General features: G+C 45.6%; 1 protein-coding gene across 2 annotated transcripts in view; it reads right to left on the bottom strand.

The window, feature by feature from the left end:
* The window catches only part of STRA8 (stimulated by retinoic acid 8), a 32,775-nt gene extending 21,494 nt beyond the window's left edge, over nucleotides 1-11,281 (bottom strand). Inside the window, exons 1-4 of one of the 2 annotated variants that reach the window (XM_077164331.1) lie at nucleotides 11,145-11,281; nucleotides 6,230-6,427; nucleotides 2,549-2,624; nucleotides 1,819-1,903 (exon numbers count right to left, since the gene is read on the bottom strand). In XM_077164331.1, the coding sequence (XP_077020446.1) occupies nucleotides 1,819-1,903; nucleotides 2,549-2,624; nucleotides 6,230-6,424 (356 nt within the window). In that variant the 5' untranslated portion in view covers nucleotides 6,425-6,427; nucleotides 11,145-11,281. The remainder of the gene's footprint in view (nucleotides 1-1,818; nucleotides 1,904-2,548; nucleotides 2,625-6,229; nucleotides 6,428-11,144) is intronic. The other variant, XM_077164340.1, reaches the window with a different exon arrangement.
* Between the last annotated feature and the right edge of the window lie 2,240 nt (nucleotides 11,282-13,521).

Below are 13,521 nucleotides of genomic sequence, written 5' to 3'. Positions count from 1 at the left end.
GAAGCATGTAATAACATGGATGGACCTAGAGAACATTATGCTGAGTGAGTCTAGCCAAAAACTAAAGGACAAATACTGTATGGTCCCACTGATGTGAACTGACATTAGAGAATAAACTTGGAATATGTCATTGGTAACAGAGACCAGCAGGAGTTAGAAACAGGGTAAGATAATGGGTAATTGGAGCTGAAGGGATACAGACTGTGCAACAGGACTAGATACAAAAACTCAAAAATGGACAGCACAATAATACCTAATTGTAATGTAATTATGTTAAAACACTGAATGAAGCTGCATCTGAGCTATAGTTTTTTGTTTGTTTGTTTGTGTCTTTTTTATTATTATTTTTTTCTCTATATTAACATTGTATATCTTTTTCTGTTGTTTTGCTAGTTTTTTTCCTAAATCGATGCAAATGTACTAAGAAATGATGATCATGCATCTATGTGATGATGTTAAAAATTACTGATTGCATATGTAGAATGGAATGATTTCTAAATGTTGTGTTAATTTCTGTTTTTCTTTAATTAATAAAAAAAAATGCAACCACAAACACACTACTACGTACCCTCTTCCCCTACGTACTTCATACCTGCTTCTGCACCTCTGCAATCAAAACAGTGGTCTGCATAGAGCAAGATTATGGTGATTATTTTCTTCTTTATGCTTTTCTGTATCTTTACATTGTTTGCAATATGAATTGAAATTAGTTTTTAATCATTCTGTTATTTCTCATCTGATGATTCCCCTATATAGTACATGATCATTGTTAAAAAAAAATTGAAAATACAGAAAAGCATAGAGAGGAAAATAAAAATCTTCAGAACTCCCATAAAACACATTATGAAACTATATTTCTTCTTCTAGGCAGGCTTCCAGGCAGGCTCTGAATAGCAACCAGTTTGCAGTCCCATTCTTGGAGAGGGTACAGATTGCTTGTACTCTCTGTGTCATGTGGGGAACCAAGCTGGATGGTTACGGCTGGGCCTCTGCAGGCAGAAAACACCAGTTTTGTTAGAGCTGGACACACTAGGGACCACCAGAGCTGCTGAGGGCCAGGTCACGGACCCCAAACCCAGGCAGCTTTGGAAGCAGCTCTGCAGGATGCGATACAGGTGGGTCAGATGATCCTTTAGGAGCACAGAAGTAAGAAATCCACACACCATACATAAAAATCCCAAATGTAGGAAGAATTAAATATAAAAAATAAAAGCACAGGAAAAAAGGCATTTCTCAAATAGGAGTTTCTCTTTAAAAATTTGAATATGACATTATAAACAATGTTCTCCTTCCAGCATCTGTGATGACAAGGGGTATCAGGGTTTCCTTTCTTCTATGAAGTCTAATTTGGATTTTTCTAGGTTCCTATGAGGCTTGGAAAGGAGGTTGAAATTTGGCTTCTCCACATGTATCCTTCAATAAAGCCATTAATTCAGGGGTTGTTGTTGTTGTTTTAGAAAAAAGCAATACTATAATGCAAACACTATGACCTCATTTCTCTATAAAATAATGTGCAAAATTAAAAAAAAGTAGAAGAGTATCTTCAAAATTAGCATTGATTTTCCTTGAAAGGTGAGACAATATTTATTTCTTATTTTCTATTTTGGGCTTTTCTGTACTTTCTATTAAAATATTGTTTTTGTAATCAGAAAATAGCAAATGTTACTAGAATAACATTAAAAAGAATTAGATGAGCAGCAAATTTGACTGTGTTCTGCATCCCGGAGGGACAGCTGAATTGTGATGCAGTATTAACTGTGGCTGTGGGCAAAAGAAGAAGAGCACATTTTAATTCTCCTGGTGCCTGCTGGGTCTTACCTGTAATTTCTGGAGTATATAATGGCATATTCTTCCTTGACCTCCTCTAAGTTGCTTGCATTCCCATCCTCCAGGTTGAAGGATTCTATTGGGGGGTTGAAGACAAGAGTCACAAAGGGGAAAGTCAGGCTTTTGTTGAATCTCTTGACCTTTTCTTTCACAGGCTAAATAGACCACTGATAGGTCCCTGAAACCTCCCAGGTTTAGCATTAGGGAGCCAAGAGCTCAGTTTCTGCCTCCCCTTTTAGAGATGAGGAGAGAACACATGACCGGAAAGAATTTAGAAATTAAGACATTGAAAGTATCCCTTTCAGAGTTCGGCTTCCACTAGCTTTCCCAATCCAAATTCCCATTGAGCCGTCTCTCCCAAACCAAGGCATGATGCCAAGCACTGCCCTTTGCTTTGATCCTGTCAAGCACCAGTACATCTCTTTCAAGAAGCCTTCCCTGGTCTTTCAGGAGCCCTTTAATAGCACCCCAATAAGGAACTCATCACATTTTAACATCCTGATAACTTCTGTCTGTCCTATCAGATTGCAGCTCCCTGAGGACAAGGGGGGTGAATATCATCATATCCCTAGGCCCAAGCACGGTGCCTGGCACACAGTGGGTGCTCAGTAAATTATCTGTTGTCTCAGTTTAACCTTATCTCTCTGTTTTCAATAGAAAAACAGTGCCAGCTCTTTCCTGGGAGGGAAATAGGGGTGAGAGGCAGGGATCTAGTTATTACCTTTCAGCTTCAGCAAATTGTCCAAGGTTTGCTCCAGTTCCTGAATATGATTCTTTGCCTTATTCAAAACCTGCCACTGAGCAGAGAGACAGAGAGTACTGAAGTCAGCCTTCCACTGCACAGACTGATTGTGTGGACACAGGACCCTTTCCACATTCTAAGGCCACACTCCCTTTGATGCAAAGTCACATCCCTTCACTTTGTCAGTAAAGAGGACAAGAAATATATTGTGATGCACAAGGGCTTGAAGTGCAATTTGTATCCTACAAATGGACTGCCATCGAATATCAAAGATTTTGAAACAATTAAGCTGCCTTCAGCAAACTACTAGTGAGCACACACACACACACACACACACACACACACACACAAGGTAAATGACTACATATGCTACTTGAAGGTGGAATAAACAGTGACTGAAGAGGCACAGCGTGATCAATATAAATCCCAAGCTTGCAGAAGGGTACAACAACTAAACCTTTGTTCATTTGTAACAATGTGCAATTGGCTGGCTAATATTAAATGTACTATTCTAACAATTTTTGTAATGCAATTTTATTAATATTAATAACACACACAATCCATCAAAAATATGCAATCAATGGCTCACAGCATCATCATGTAGTTGTGCATTCATCACCATGATCATTTTTAGAGCATTTTTATTACTCCAGAAAAAGAAGTAAAAATAATAAAGAAAACTTAAAACATCCCATACCCCTCCCCCACCGCCATTATTGACCCCAAGTATTGATGTGGTACATTTAGTTACCGTTGACGAGAGACTATTAAGATATTACTATTAACTTTAGTCCGCAGTTTGCCCATATTCCCCATATACCATTCTATTATTAACTCCTTGTAATAGTGTTGTACATCTGTTCTAAATGAGCTGTTTTATATTTGTACAGTTAATCACAATCATCCAGCACAAGATTCACTGTGTTATACATCCTCATGTTTTAACGTCCAGCATTCCTTCAAAACTTTTAATTTGCTAACTGTGTACACTCCACGCTAAACATTTATCAAATGCTCTGCCAACATGAATTCTGAATTTCCTATCCTGCAAGACTGGAATTACAAGCATTTCCTTTTTTTTTTTCCTTCCTTCCTCCCTCCCTTCCTTCCTCTCTTCCTTCTTTCTTTTCTGCCTGTATATAACATTATTAAAGTCACAATGGTAACTGCATGAAAGAAGTTATGCTAAATATTGCAATTATCTGTTGCATTTTTTTGCATTTCCAAAAGAAGAAATGCTAAATATTGTTTGTTATGCTGACCAGCTATATCTGTCAGGAGTTTCAGCCATTCATCACTCAAGGAGGCAAAGCTGTGAGCTCTGGGAATACCGAATAAACAAGGCAGACGCTGCTTTCTAAGTGCTCATATTTCAATAGGGAAGACAAGCATAGAAACAACTACCATTAACACAAGACAAAATTAAGTGAGTGCTGAAAAGGGGTAGAAGCACAGTATCGTGGGAACAAAGAGGAACAGAGGTTTATTGGATTTATTCCGACAGGAGGGACTGTATAGACTCCATGGAGGAAGGCCCTCTGAGCAGGGCTAGCCAAGCTGAACTGCACACAGACTCTCAAGGGCAGAGCTAGCTGCCCTGGGAAAGATAAAGAGGCTGGGAAATGCAGGCCTCGCCAGCGTGGGGATGGGGCGGATGACCCGGCACCAGCTTCTTAGGCTTATTCTCCGCGGGGGTGAAGAGAGGTTTCCTTCAGCAACTCTGGCCCTAGAGTGCATCTCCCGTGCCTGCTCTGCAGGACGCACCTCACCTCACTAAGCTCAGCCAGGCTTGACCAAAACATGCAGAGCCAGGTGCAAGGCACTGAAATTCTGTTTCTAGAATGTTCCTGACAGGCTGCCTTTCTTAGGACCTAGTGACACCATTACTCTGTAGAAGAAATCCTTCTACAAATGTCAAATTCAGGATTGTCCCTCAAACAGGATGGAGAAAGAGAGAATACAGAATCAGAAACCTGGGTTCCACACCATTTCCTGTGCCATTCAAGGCAATTATAACTTAACGGTTCTGAGCCTCTGTTTCCTCCTCTGTAGCATGAGGATGATACTGATAGAATTGTGGGGAACAAACGAGGGAATACATCAAGAAATATAGATGTTAACATTTTTAGGCACTTAGGACAATGCTATGTCTTTTCGTGCAATTGTCTTGTTTAAACCCCACCACAGGCCTATGAGGCAGTCAATACTTTATTCCTGTTTAATGGATGTGCTATCTAATAATGTAAATAATGTTATCTTAACCTTGTTAATATATGCTTAGCAAGTATTTTGTCTCACATTGACCAAGACTGGCTAAGAGTCATGCTTTCAAATTTTAGGGGGTGCAAATGGTTTTCCTCTGCCACTGCTTATGGCACGGCCCTGAACCTCTGTTATTTCTCTGATTGTGTATACTGGGTTCTTATGCACCCCAGCAGGGTGCAGCATATGCCTCTCCATCTGGTGGACACTGAGAGGAACTACTCTGGAGAGGGTCTTTACCACGAGCTCAAATGTGGGTTCTCCCCTGGTCCTGAACCTCTGCGCTTGGCTCTGTAGAGCCCCTCCCTCCCTCCCAATCCAGCTCCCCTGCCGTCAGGCCCTTCCATAAGTGAGCAGGTGAGACTCCTCCAGCTAAAGACAAGAAGCCCTTCATGGAGCCCGGCACAAGGGTGCTCAGGGGGTACCTTTTCCTAATTTCCACAAAGGCCCTAGCCAGGACCTGCTGAGGAGCTCTTCTGCATGTCTGCCCTCAAGTGAGAATCCTGTGTAAGTTCTGTAAGCAGAAAGCATGAAGCTCATGCCAAATCAAATGGTTCCTCTCTATAAAGGTGAGCTCTACTGAATGGACTGGCCCAGGAAGGAAAACCCCGGAGCTGGGATTAGTCACGGTGCAATGGTGAAAAGAGCACCAGGTCTGCAGCAGGGAACTGGGGCCTCTTCTAGGCCCTGTCATCGACTAGACCTTTTCTATTGTGGTTCTCTTCTCTGTTAAAAGAGGGCAGGGGAACTAGAGGTGCTCACAAGGGCCCTCTCCACTAGAGCCTCCTATAATGCTTCCACCATTAATACTCACTCCATTCCCACCACCAGCCCTCCAAACCACCCAAATCTTCCTCCAAGCTATGCCAGAGACATCAATTAGCAAGAAAAAAGGCAAATGGGGAGGCAGGCACCATTAAGACCAGGAAAAGGTAAATGCTGACCTGAGAAGCCCCATTGCCTAGGGCGAAAGACCTGTTCAGCGCACAACAAAAACCAAGGGGTGGGTGGTACATGTGTGTGTGTGTGTGTGTGTGTGTGTATGTGTGTGTGTGTGTGGCTGCATGTGTTGGGGTGCAATGGGGTAGGTATTCCTGGAGCAGGCTCCCTGCTGCCTGCGAGAGGGGTAGGAACCAAATTCACTGAATAGGTGGGCCTCTGCTCTGGCCCTTGTCTCCCTCCTGATGCCAGGCTTGCCTCCAGCAGTAGAAAAGGCCGGGTGCTCATGCTTTACACACGTGCAGCAGCAGACATAACACCACGAGGCATCCACAGCTGAGCACACCCAGGCCCCAGTCCTCAGTGGTGAGGGTGGCAGCTTCAGGCCTGGCCCCCACCAGGCTCCGCAGTCCCTCCAAGTGTGGAAACCTGTCCTCCCCCTTGCTTGAGTTCCCGTACCTTTGAGGCTGTGAGATCAGAATGGGAATAAACTGTTTTCCTGAGGTTGCTGAAAAGCCCCGCCAGGGTGGCTCGGTGCCGGGCCTGGGACAGGCGTCTGCGGACCACCCGGGGCTCCAGCTCCGGCAGCTGCACTGTGGCCCCGGGCGTCGTTCTGCCACTGGGGTCACTGCCTTCTCCAGGGGTCGCCATCATAAGCTGCAACGTAATATTATGCACTTTTTTTTTTGCCCTAAGTAATAAACACACAATATTAAAGAAAATGGAAGGTTGATTGAAGCAGATAGAAAGGGCATGCACCCCAAATAAAAGATCCCTAACCAATAAATTAATAACAGTCACAAAATAAATAACAGATGACATGAAATCTGTCATTTAAGTCCCACTCCTAAAAACACCAGGCACCCACTTTGGACTTATAAGGCAAGGGGGCACTGCTGTTTACACCAGGAGTGTCCATAAAATCACAGGTATTCTCCAGACACTTGTTGACAGCTGTGGCCAAGGAGAGCCAACCCAGAGCTGAGAAAAGCTGAACAGGTAGGTGTCTCACCCTTCTGAGGCTTTCCTACCTTATGACTGCACCCCTTTTTGATCTGGGTAGTGGTTACACAGGTGTGTACATATGAAAAAGTTCATCAGACTTAATTAGGGCACTTTTTTTGTATATTTATTATCCCTCAAAAAGAAGAGAATGCAACAACAGAAAATTGATGTTTGCCTTGTCTCACTTCCAGATGTTTCTGAAGATGATCATTATGCTGTCCTTCAGTGACCACATCTGAGTTTACAAACCAGGAGCCCTTGCTTAGGTGAGATGATTCTAGGGCTCTGATAAGTGATGATCTTAATAAGAGACTGGGGCCAGGGTCTTCTACCTGAGCCATGGGCTGTTACTCAGGTACTTGCCCTCCACTCAGAGGAAAGACCACTCCCCATAGCCCTGCCAGCTCTTTGAACAAAGGGACTGTGTCTTCATCACCTGTGCACCCCCAGGGTCTGGCACAGAGCCTGGCTCCCAATGCACAGGATGTTGGGGTTTTGATTGAATTAAAGGGGGCGGTTTCCTCTGGGTTCACTCTCCCCTGTACACAGCCTGCTGTACAGGGTCAATGCATGGCGTCAGCTAGGGTTTTTCTCATTTTGATGCACATCAGGGTCACCTGAAGAGCTACTGAAAATATTCAGGAAAATAGAGCAAGTGATTCTATTGGGGTGATGGGCCCAGGCAAGTGTATAGGGAACAGGATCCCCGGGCAAAGCCAATGCTGGCACAGTTTGAGAGCGACCACTTTAGGGTGGATGTAGCAGCAACTTCCTAAAGGCACCAGAGCAGGCAACATCTGGGAGCAGAAGCCCCTCCACAAACGGGATATCAGGGAAGGGAGATGGAAGACATCTTTCCCACCAAGTCTAAGGGGAAGAATTGACCAAAGAGATAGGAAATCCAATCAGGCAGTGTGGGATTTTAAAGCCTATTTTAGGTCTGAAAGAAAATCTCGCATCAACAAGGTGGTTTTCAGAACCACCTTGCATTTTTACTTTCCCTTAGTTTGCTTCTAGGAAAGTGTCAGGAAGATGGTAAGTCGGTAATGCTTTAATTGCCCATGTTGATCCTTGTTAGCATCAGTAATGTTTAAGAGCAGAGTTCCACTACCAGTGGGTGAGGACAGCTGCAGACTCTGCAGAGGCCCTAACAGCTCTAGGGCTGCATTAGACTGGAGGGCACATCTTTATAGCTTTCAGTTTTCAGACACCAACAAATCTTTAATAGGAAGCAAAGTGAGACAGTGAAGGTTTTTAACTACCCAGGGGATAAACGAGAACCTTCTGAACCTAGGGACATAGGTTTCCTTTACTTGTTATAATGAGAAACGATGTACCTGGGCAGCAGGGAATTTAAGTCAACATTTATTAAAAGAGGTATCCCAATGGAAACATGTTCTAGTGCTCTAGATGAATCCAAGCAAAAATACGAGGTTCCTCCTAGGACCTCAAATTCTCTAACATTCTAGGGATACTAATGCCAAAGGCCTCTGGGTTCATGGGGAAGCTGGAGCTTCCCAATGTCAATGTTTATGATCTGTTTTTCCCCCAGGACTGTATCCAAACACACTCGGCCCCAGATAGCTGGTTGGCTGTACAGACCGTCACTGGATATAGGTGTGGCCCTCTGCCTCCCCGCCAGGGGGCAGACTCTCCATTACCTGCGGCTGTGGGGGCAGCAGGAGCTGTCAACCTTCACTGCCCGCCTATAGGGGTGGGGGCCACGTGAGCGCATCCTGCTCAGCAGCCTGGGAGTGGTGGCCGCCAACTCTCTTCTCCTGTCCCAGGTGTTAGGAGCCTGGCTCAGCCTGACTGCTGTCCAGTATCTGGGAGACTTTTTTTCCCCCTTGAGGCAGGAGTGGATGGGAAGGAGGTGGGCAGGGAAGATGGGAGAAGATCCGCCCACTCTGCTTTAAGGGGAGAAAGAAGTAAGCACATTTAAACTTAATTACATCCTACCCCTGTTGCCTCCTGGTCCCCACTAGGGGAATGACTTTACTATGACCCCCGAGAGGCATTCTTTCCAAGATGTCTTTACTGGCTTGGAATTTTGTTTTATTTCCTGCGGTCCTAACAGGAGCTTTAGGTCGATATTTTTCAGACAGAGCTTTTTTGGCAATAATACGGTTTGATCCGTCCAGGCAGCACCTGTGACTTGCGCGAAGGCATGGCTCTCCCAGGCCAAGTGCCGAACAGGGCAAACGAAGAACGCAGGGCTCCCGCCACAGATGTCACAATATTGAATGAGGGAGGGGAGGGCAGGACCACCCTCCGACTTATTCCAAGGTTTGCTCTTTCACTAGGATGAGAGGAACATATAGTGAAAGGGGGGACTGTATTGTGAAAATGAGACTGAGAAGTAAACTTTTATTAAAAGAAATAACAAACGGCGAAAAACACTTCTAAAAGCCCAGTGCAGATGCAAAGTGCCTTTTCTTAAGAAATCTGCTCCCCGCAGCATAAGGAATTAGAGCAGTGTGGAGAGTAGAGTCTGGGTCTCCATCCCTGGGGTTTGGAAATCTGCATGTGAATGTCCCTGAAAACCCAGATTCTCCCTATCTTCCCTTCCTCTAATTACTAACAAAAGAAGCCTTTGCTTTCTAGGTCTCCAGGATAATAATATTTTCGCAACTTGTGTCTTTCCTCTCACCTATAATGCTTCCACCCCCAGTTTTACCCATCTAGAGCTAACTTGTCTTTCAATTCCCAGTCTGAGTCCCAGTTCTTCTAAGAAACTCCCTAGTCTTTATACTGGTTATAAACTTAATTTTGTCTTGCCCAGATCCTTGGTCAGGACCTAGGTGTCAAGCGTCTAAGGTGGAACAATGCCTTGTGCAGGCATAAAAGATTAACACTCCCTTTTCCTCCTGGCTTTCTCCCAGACTGAAACCACCAAGAGTGCTATTTCCTGAACCCCTAAGATTTCACAGGCAAAGGCATGAGCAGAGGGGCTGGCTGAATGAATTAAAGGAAATTGAAGATTATGAGAAAACTTACGCAAAGACCTCTCTGGATTTACTTCTTGTCTAGATTCACATGAGGGGATAATAAGTGTGAAAGGCTTTAAAAAAAAACTTTCTATTACCTCTGTGGGCGATACTGGAGATACTGGACAAATGCCATCAATTTGTTCAGGAATTACACAGGTTTCAGAGGTGGGAACCTGGATCTCCTGTTCTCACTTAGAAAACTGGGCATGATTAGGGGGGTGAATGCAAACGACTGGGCAGCTGAAACGTGTGAGGGAGCACAGTCCGTGCACAATAGGTGGAAGAAAGCCAGTCCTAAGAATCCAGGATGGGTGGGATGATGCAGGGACACTGCCAGAGATGGCATGCGGCTAATGGGATGAACTGGAATAGGGAAAGGCAGGTTGGATTTGGGACCAAGAAACCTCTCTAATTCTTACTTTCTTTATCTGAATAGAAGGGGTGAAAGCTGTACTATATTAAAGTATAAACTTCACCTCTAAAAGATCGGGATTATATGAGTATCTGGAGCAAGGGCAAGCAGCATAAACTGCTGACAAGTGGAGAATGGAGCAGACAAGCGTGAGAACCTGCATTTAAGGAATCCCAGGGACTGTGGTTCAATGCACAAATGTTACTGGGCACTTTCTGTGTGAAAACTCATTCTGCAGTAATCTGGGGCCAAAAATAATAATTAGGTATTTCAGAATGGTCAAAGCTTTAACGTATTTTCCCTCAATTTTTTTTCTTTTTCTGGGTTCTATCTGATCAGCTGGCCAAGCATAATCTTTCAGGCTGGCAAAGATTTCAGGACAGCTTCATGGATACATTCTTCTAAAAAAGGATTTTTGGGGAAGATTTACACTGTCACATGCCATATTTTTATTACTTCTCATCTATAAAGCAAAGTACACCTTCATTACCAAATACTTTTCTATTAACATACTACTTAATGCCTGCTTAGAGCTAACATTTTAAAAACCCTAGGGTACATTAAAAAATAGGTGACCTGGCCTTCTCCAGGTTTCTTCTTCCAGAGAAACTTTCAATCACATTAAGCAACACTACCCAACACTTCTGAGTGTGATCTATTCTCATTAGCAACCCCTAGGCAAATACACATAAAACACCGAAAAATTTATTACACCCCCAAACAGCTTCCTTTGACACTATATAGCCAATCACGTAAAACAACCAACAAAACCCTGTCTCTGAAATACACAGGTCGTTACAGGACTTTTACAAACATTCATCTTGTCTTCCCTTCCCAGACCTCAGTGTTCACCCAACTAGCTACACCCGATTGAAATAATTCGCGCGTCCAGAGCATCCACATACCCAAGTACACCTCTCTGGAGACGAGCGGCCACACATAATTGCAGCGTTTAGTCGATACTCACACACCGAGGGAGATGGGTACCGGTGCACTCGACGACCCCAGGTCCCGGACACGCGGACGGGCCCTCGCAGCCGGGACAGCGCAGGCCTTGGCGCCCGGGCGGTCACTTGGCCTCACGCGCCATCCCGGGCGGCCCCTCCCGCCGAGCGGGGACTGCGGCTCCTGCGGGGGGCAGAAACCAGACCCAGCGCCTGGGCACAACCGGGGACCAATCGCGGGCCTGTCCCCGGGCCCCGCAGCCAATGGGGATGCACGGTGGTGGGCCAATGAGAGGGCGGGCAGGCCAGAAAACCCTGTAACAAGTTGTCCAAAGGTGACACAAAAAGGCGGGGAGAGGGGGGCGGGGTGGCGCTGACCTTCTCACCTTGCCCCGAGGCGCCTTTCCAAGTGGAAACCGAGCGGGGCCAGGGTGGGGTTCCCGCATAAGTCATCACTTCAGGAGGACCCCACGGAGGGGGCTGGCCCGATGTCGCCTACTCACATGACAGTGAACCGCAGGTTTCTCAACCTTAAAATGAGGCAAGGACATCTAACTTAGAGAATTACTATGAGGATTAAAGAAACACCTATATAAACGGTTCAGAGTAGCAGGCTCCCTGTCTCAAGGGAAAAGATGAAAAGTGCAGATGTGAAGGAAAAGAGGGGAGAAGGGAAGTTTTGAATATGGGAAGAAGAAATGGAAGACAGAGAGTAAGAGGTGCTGATGAGAATAGACCTTTAAAAGTTCAGAATAAAATACCCAGAAAGAAAGAGAAAGCGTGCTCACTCCTGGAGAATAGAAGAAGCCGGCATACTTGGAAAGGGGGAAAAAAAGTTATTCCCCAACCCTACCCCATACACATATACTCTTGACTTCAGGTCTCATTTTGTTTGAAAAACCTGTAATCCTAAATATTTCACGGGCTGTACGCCCCTACGTTGATCCCCCAACGTTGGTTTTACACTAGGACCAGCAGCAAGGCCTTGCACTTTGCTGAATGTAGGAATAAGTCCCTGCGACATCTGGCGCAGAGCCTGTGTGGAGAGGAAGAAGCACGGCTCGTCCAGAACGCCCCCTTGCTGCTATTTGACTTTAGTCAACCTATTTCACTCCTGGGGTCACTCCTGGGGCGGAGGTTAACAGAGGTCACCCGGCTTCGTGGAAGCTGCACAGCTTCGGTGGCATGTGGCGGTTTTGCATTCTAACCCAAACCCACCTGGCAGTGATAGTGTGGAGTGCATAAGCACCTACCTAAGGTGCGACTCGTAGTGGGTGCTGCTTAAATTTAAATTCTGTGAGCAAGGCGCTCATCTTCAAAAGGATGAACGATGAGCTATGTATAAAGAGACTGTCACGTAGAAAGCACCCAGTAAAAGTCAGTTTTGCTCCTCCCTGTTAAGGTAAATTTAAAATGGTAATTTTGCTTCGGTGTGTGTGTGTGAGGAGTGGGGGTGATGGTGGTGGCTCTGAGGATCCCTGAGAACTTCTACCCCTCCCCCACTCCCTGGTATCTTGCCCCTGCCCCTGACCCCTGCCTCACCCCATTAGCCTCACTCGCACATCACTGGGGCCTGGTCAGAGTGGAGGGTGTTCGGAGCCTGTGAAGCTCTGTCTTGGAGAGCTTTAGTCCTTGCACTGAACAAGGTTACAGAGAGGTTCAGAAATTGACCTGCCGCCACCCTTTTATCTAGTCACCCCACCCTGCCGCCCCACCCCCTGCCCCCCCATCCCTTGCACGTGCCTCTCTGGTTGAGTTTACTTGGAGCACCCCCAAGAAATGCAATCCTAGAGTGGGGTATTATTAGGAAGTTTACTTCTTATCAGCAGGCTGATTTATTTATTGAAAACGAGGACCTCTTTTCTGTTGCAGCCAATCCTCCCCACAACTGCCAAGCAGAAGCATCTAGCTCATGAACACTGGGTATGCCCTGGTGGCCTCTCACCAGCTCTGGATACAGTCAGAGTTCTTCCTGGTAACACACACACACACACACACAGAGTCATCCTCTGACTCTGCTTGCTCTGAAAACACAGCTCTCTCCACCAGTAAGAGTATTTTCTTTAACAGACCCATTAACACCAACCCAAGATGGCAACTCAGTTCTGTGCAAACCGCCCCCCCCCCCCCCCCCCCCCCCCCGCCCACACGGGGCCATTGTTTTCTGGTAGGAGGTGCCGCCTTTTAGTTTTTGTTGTTGTTTTTTCTAGTGAGGGGAGTGCATGGGCCAGGAACTGAATCCTGGCTTCTTGCATGTCAGGCAAGATTTCTACCCCTGAACTACCTATGCATCCCAGGAGGAACAGCCTTTTGTACTGGTTTCCGGTGGCTGACTTCTATTTCATGTGATAAAGGGCAGGGAACTCTGCCCTTTATCTTTTTATCCTCCAAACAAAATGA

The sequence above is a fragment of the Tamandua tetradactyla genome, chromosome 1, assembly GCF_023851605.1.
Source record: "Tamandua tetradactyla isolate mTamTet1 chromosome 1, mTamTet1.pri, whole genome shotgun sequence".
Lineage (NCBI taxonomy): Eukaryota > Metazoa > Chordata > Mammalia > Pilosa > Myrmecophagidae > Tamandua > Tamandua tetradactyla.
The sequence above is the reverse complement of the archived record's forward strand: the minus strand, read 5'-3'. Positions and strand labels throughout refer to the sequence as shown.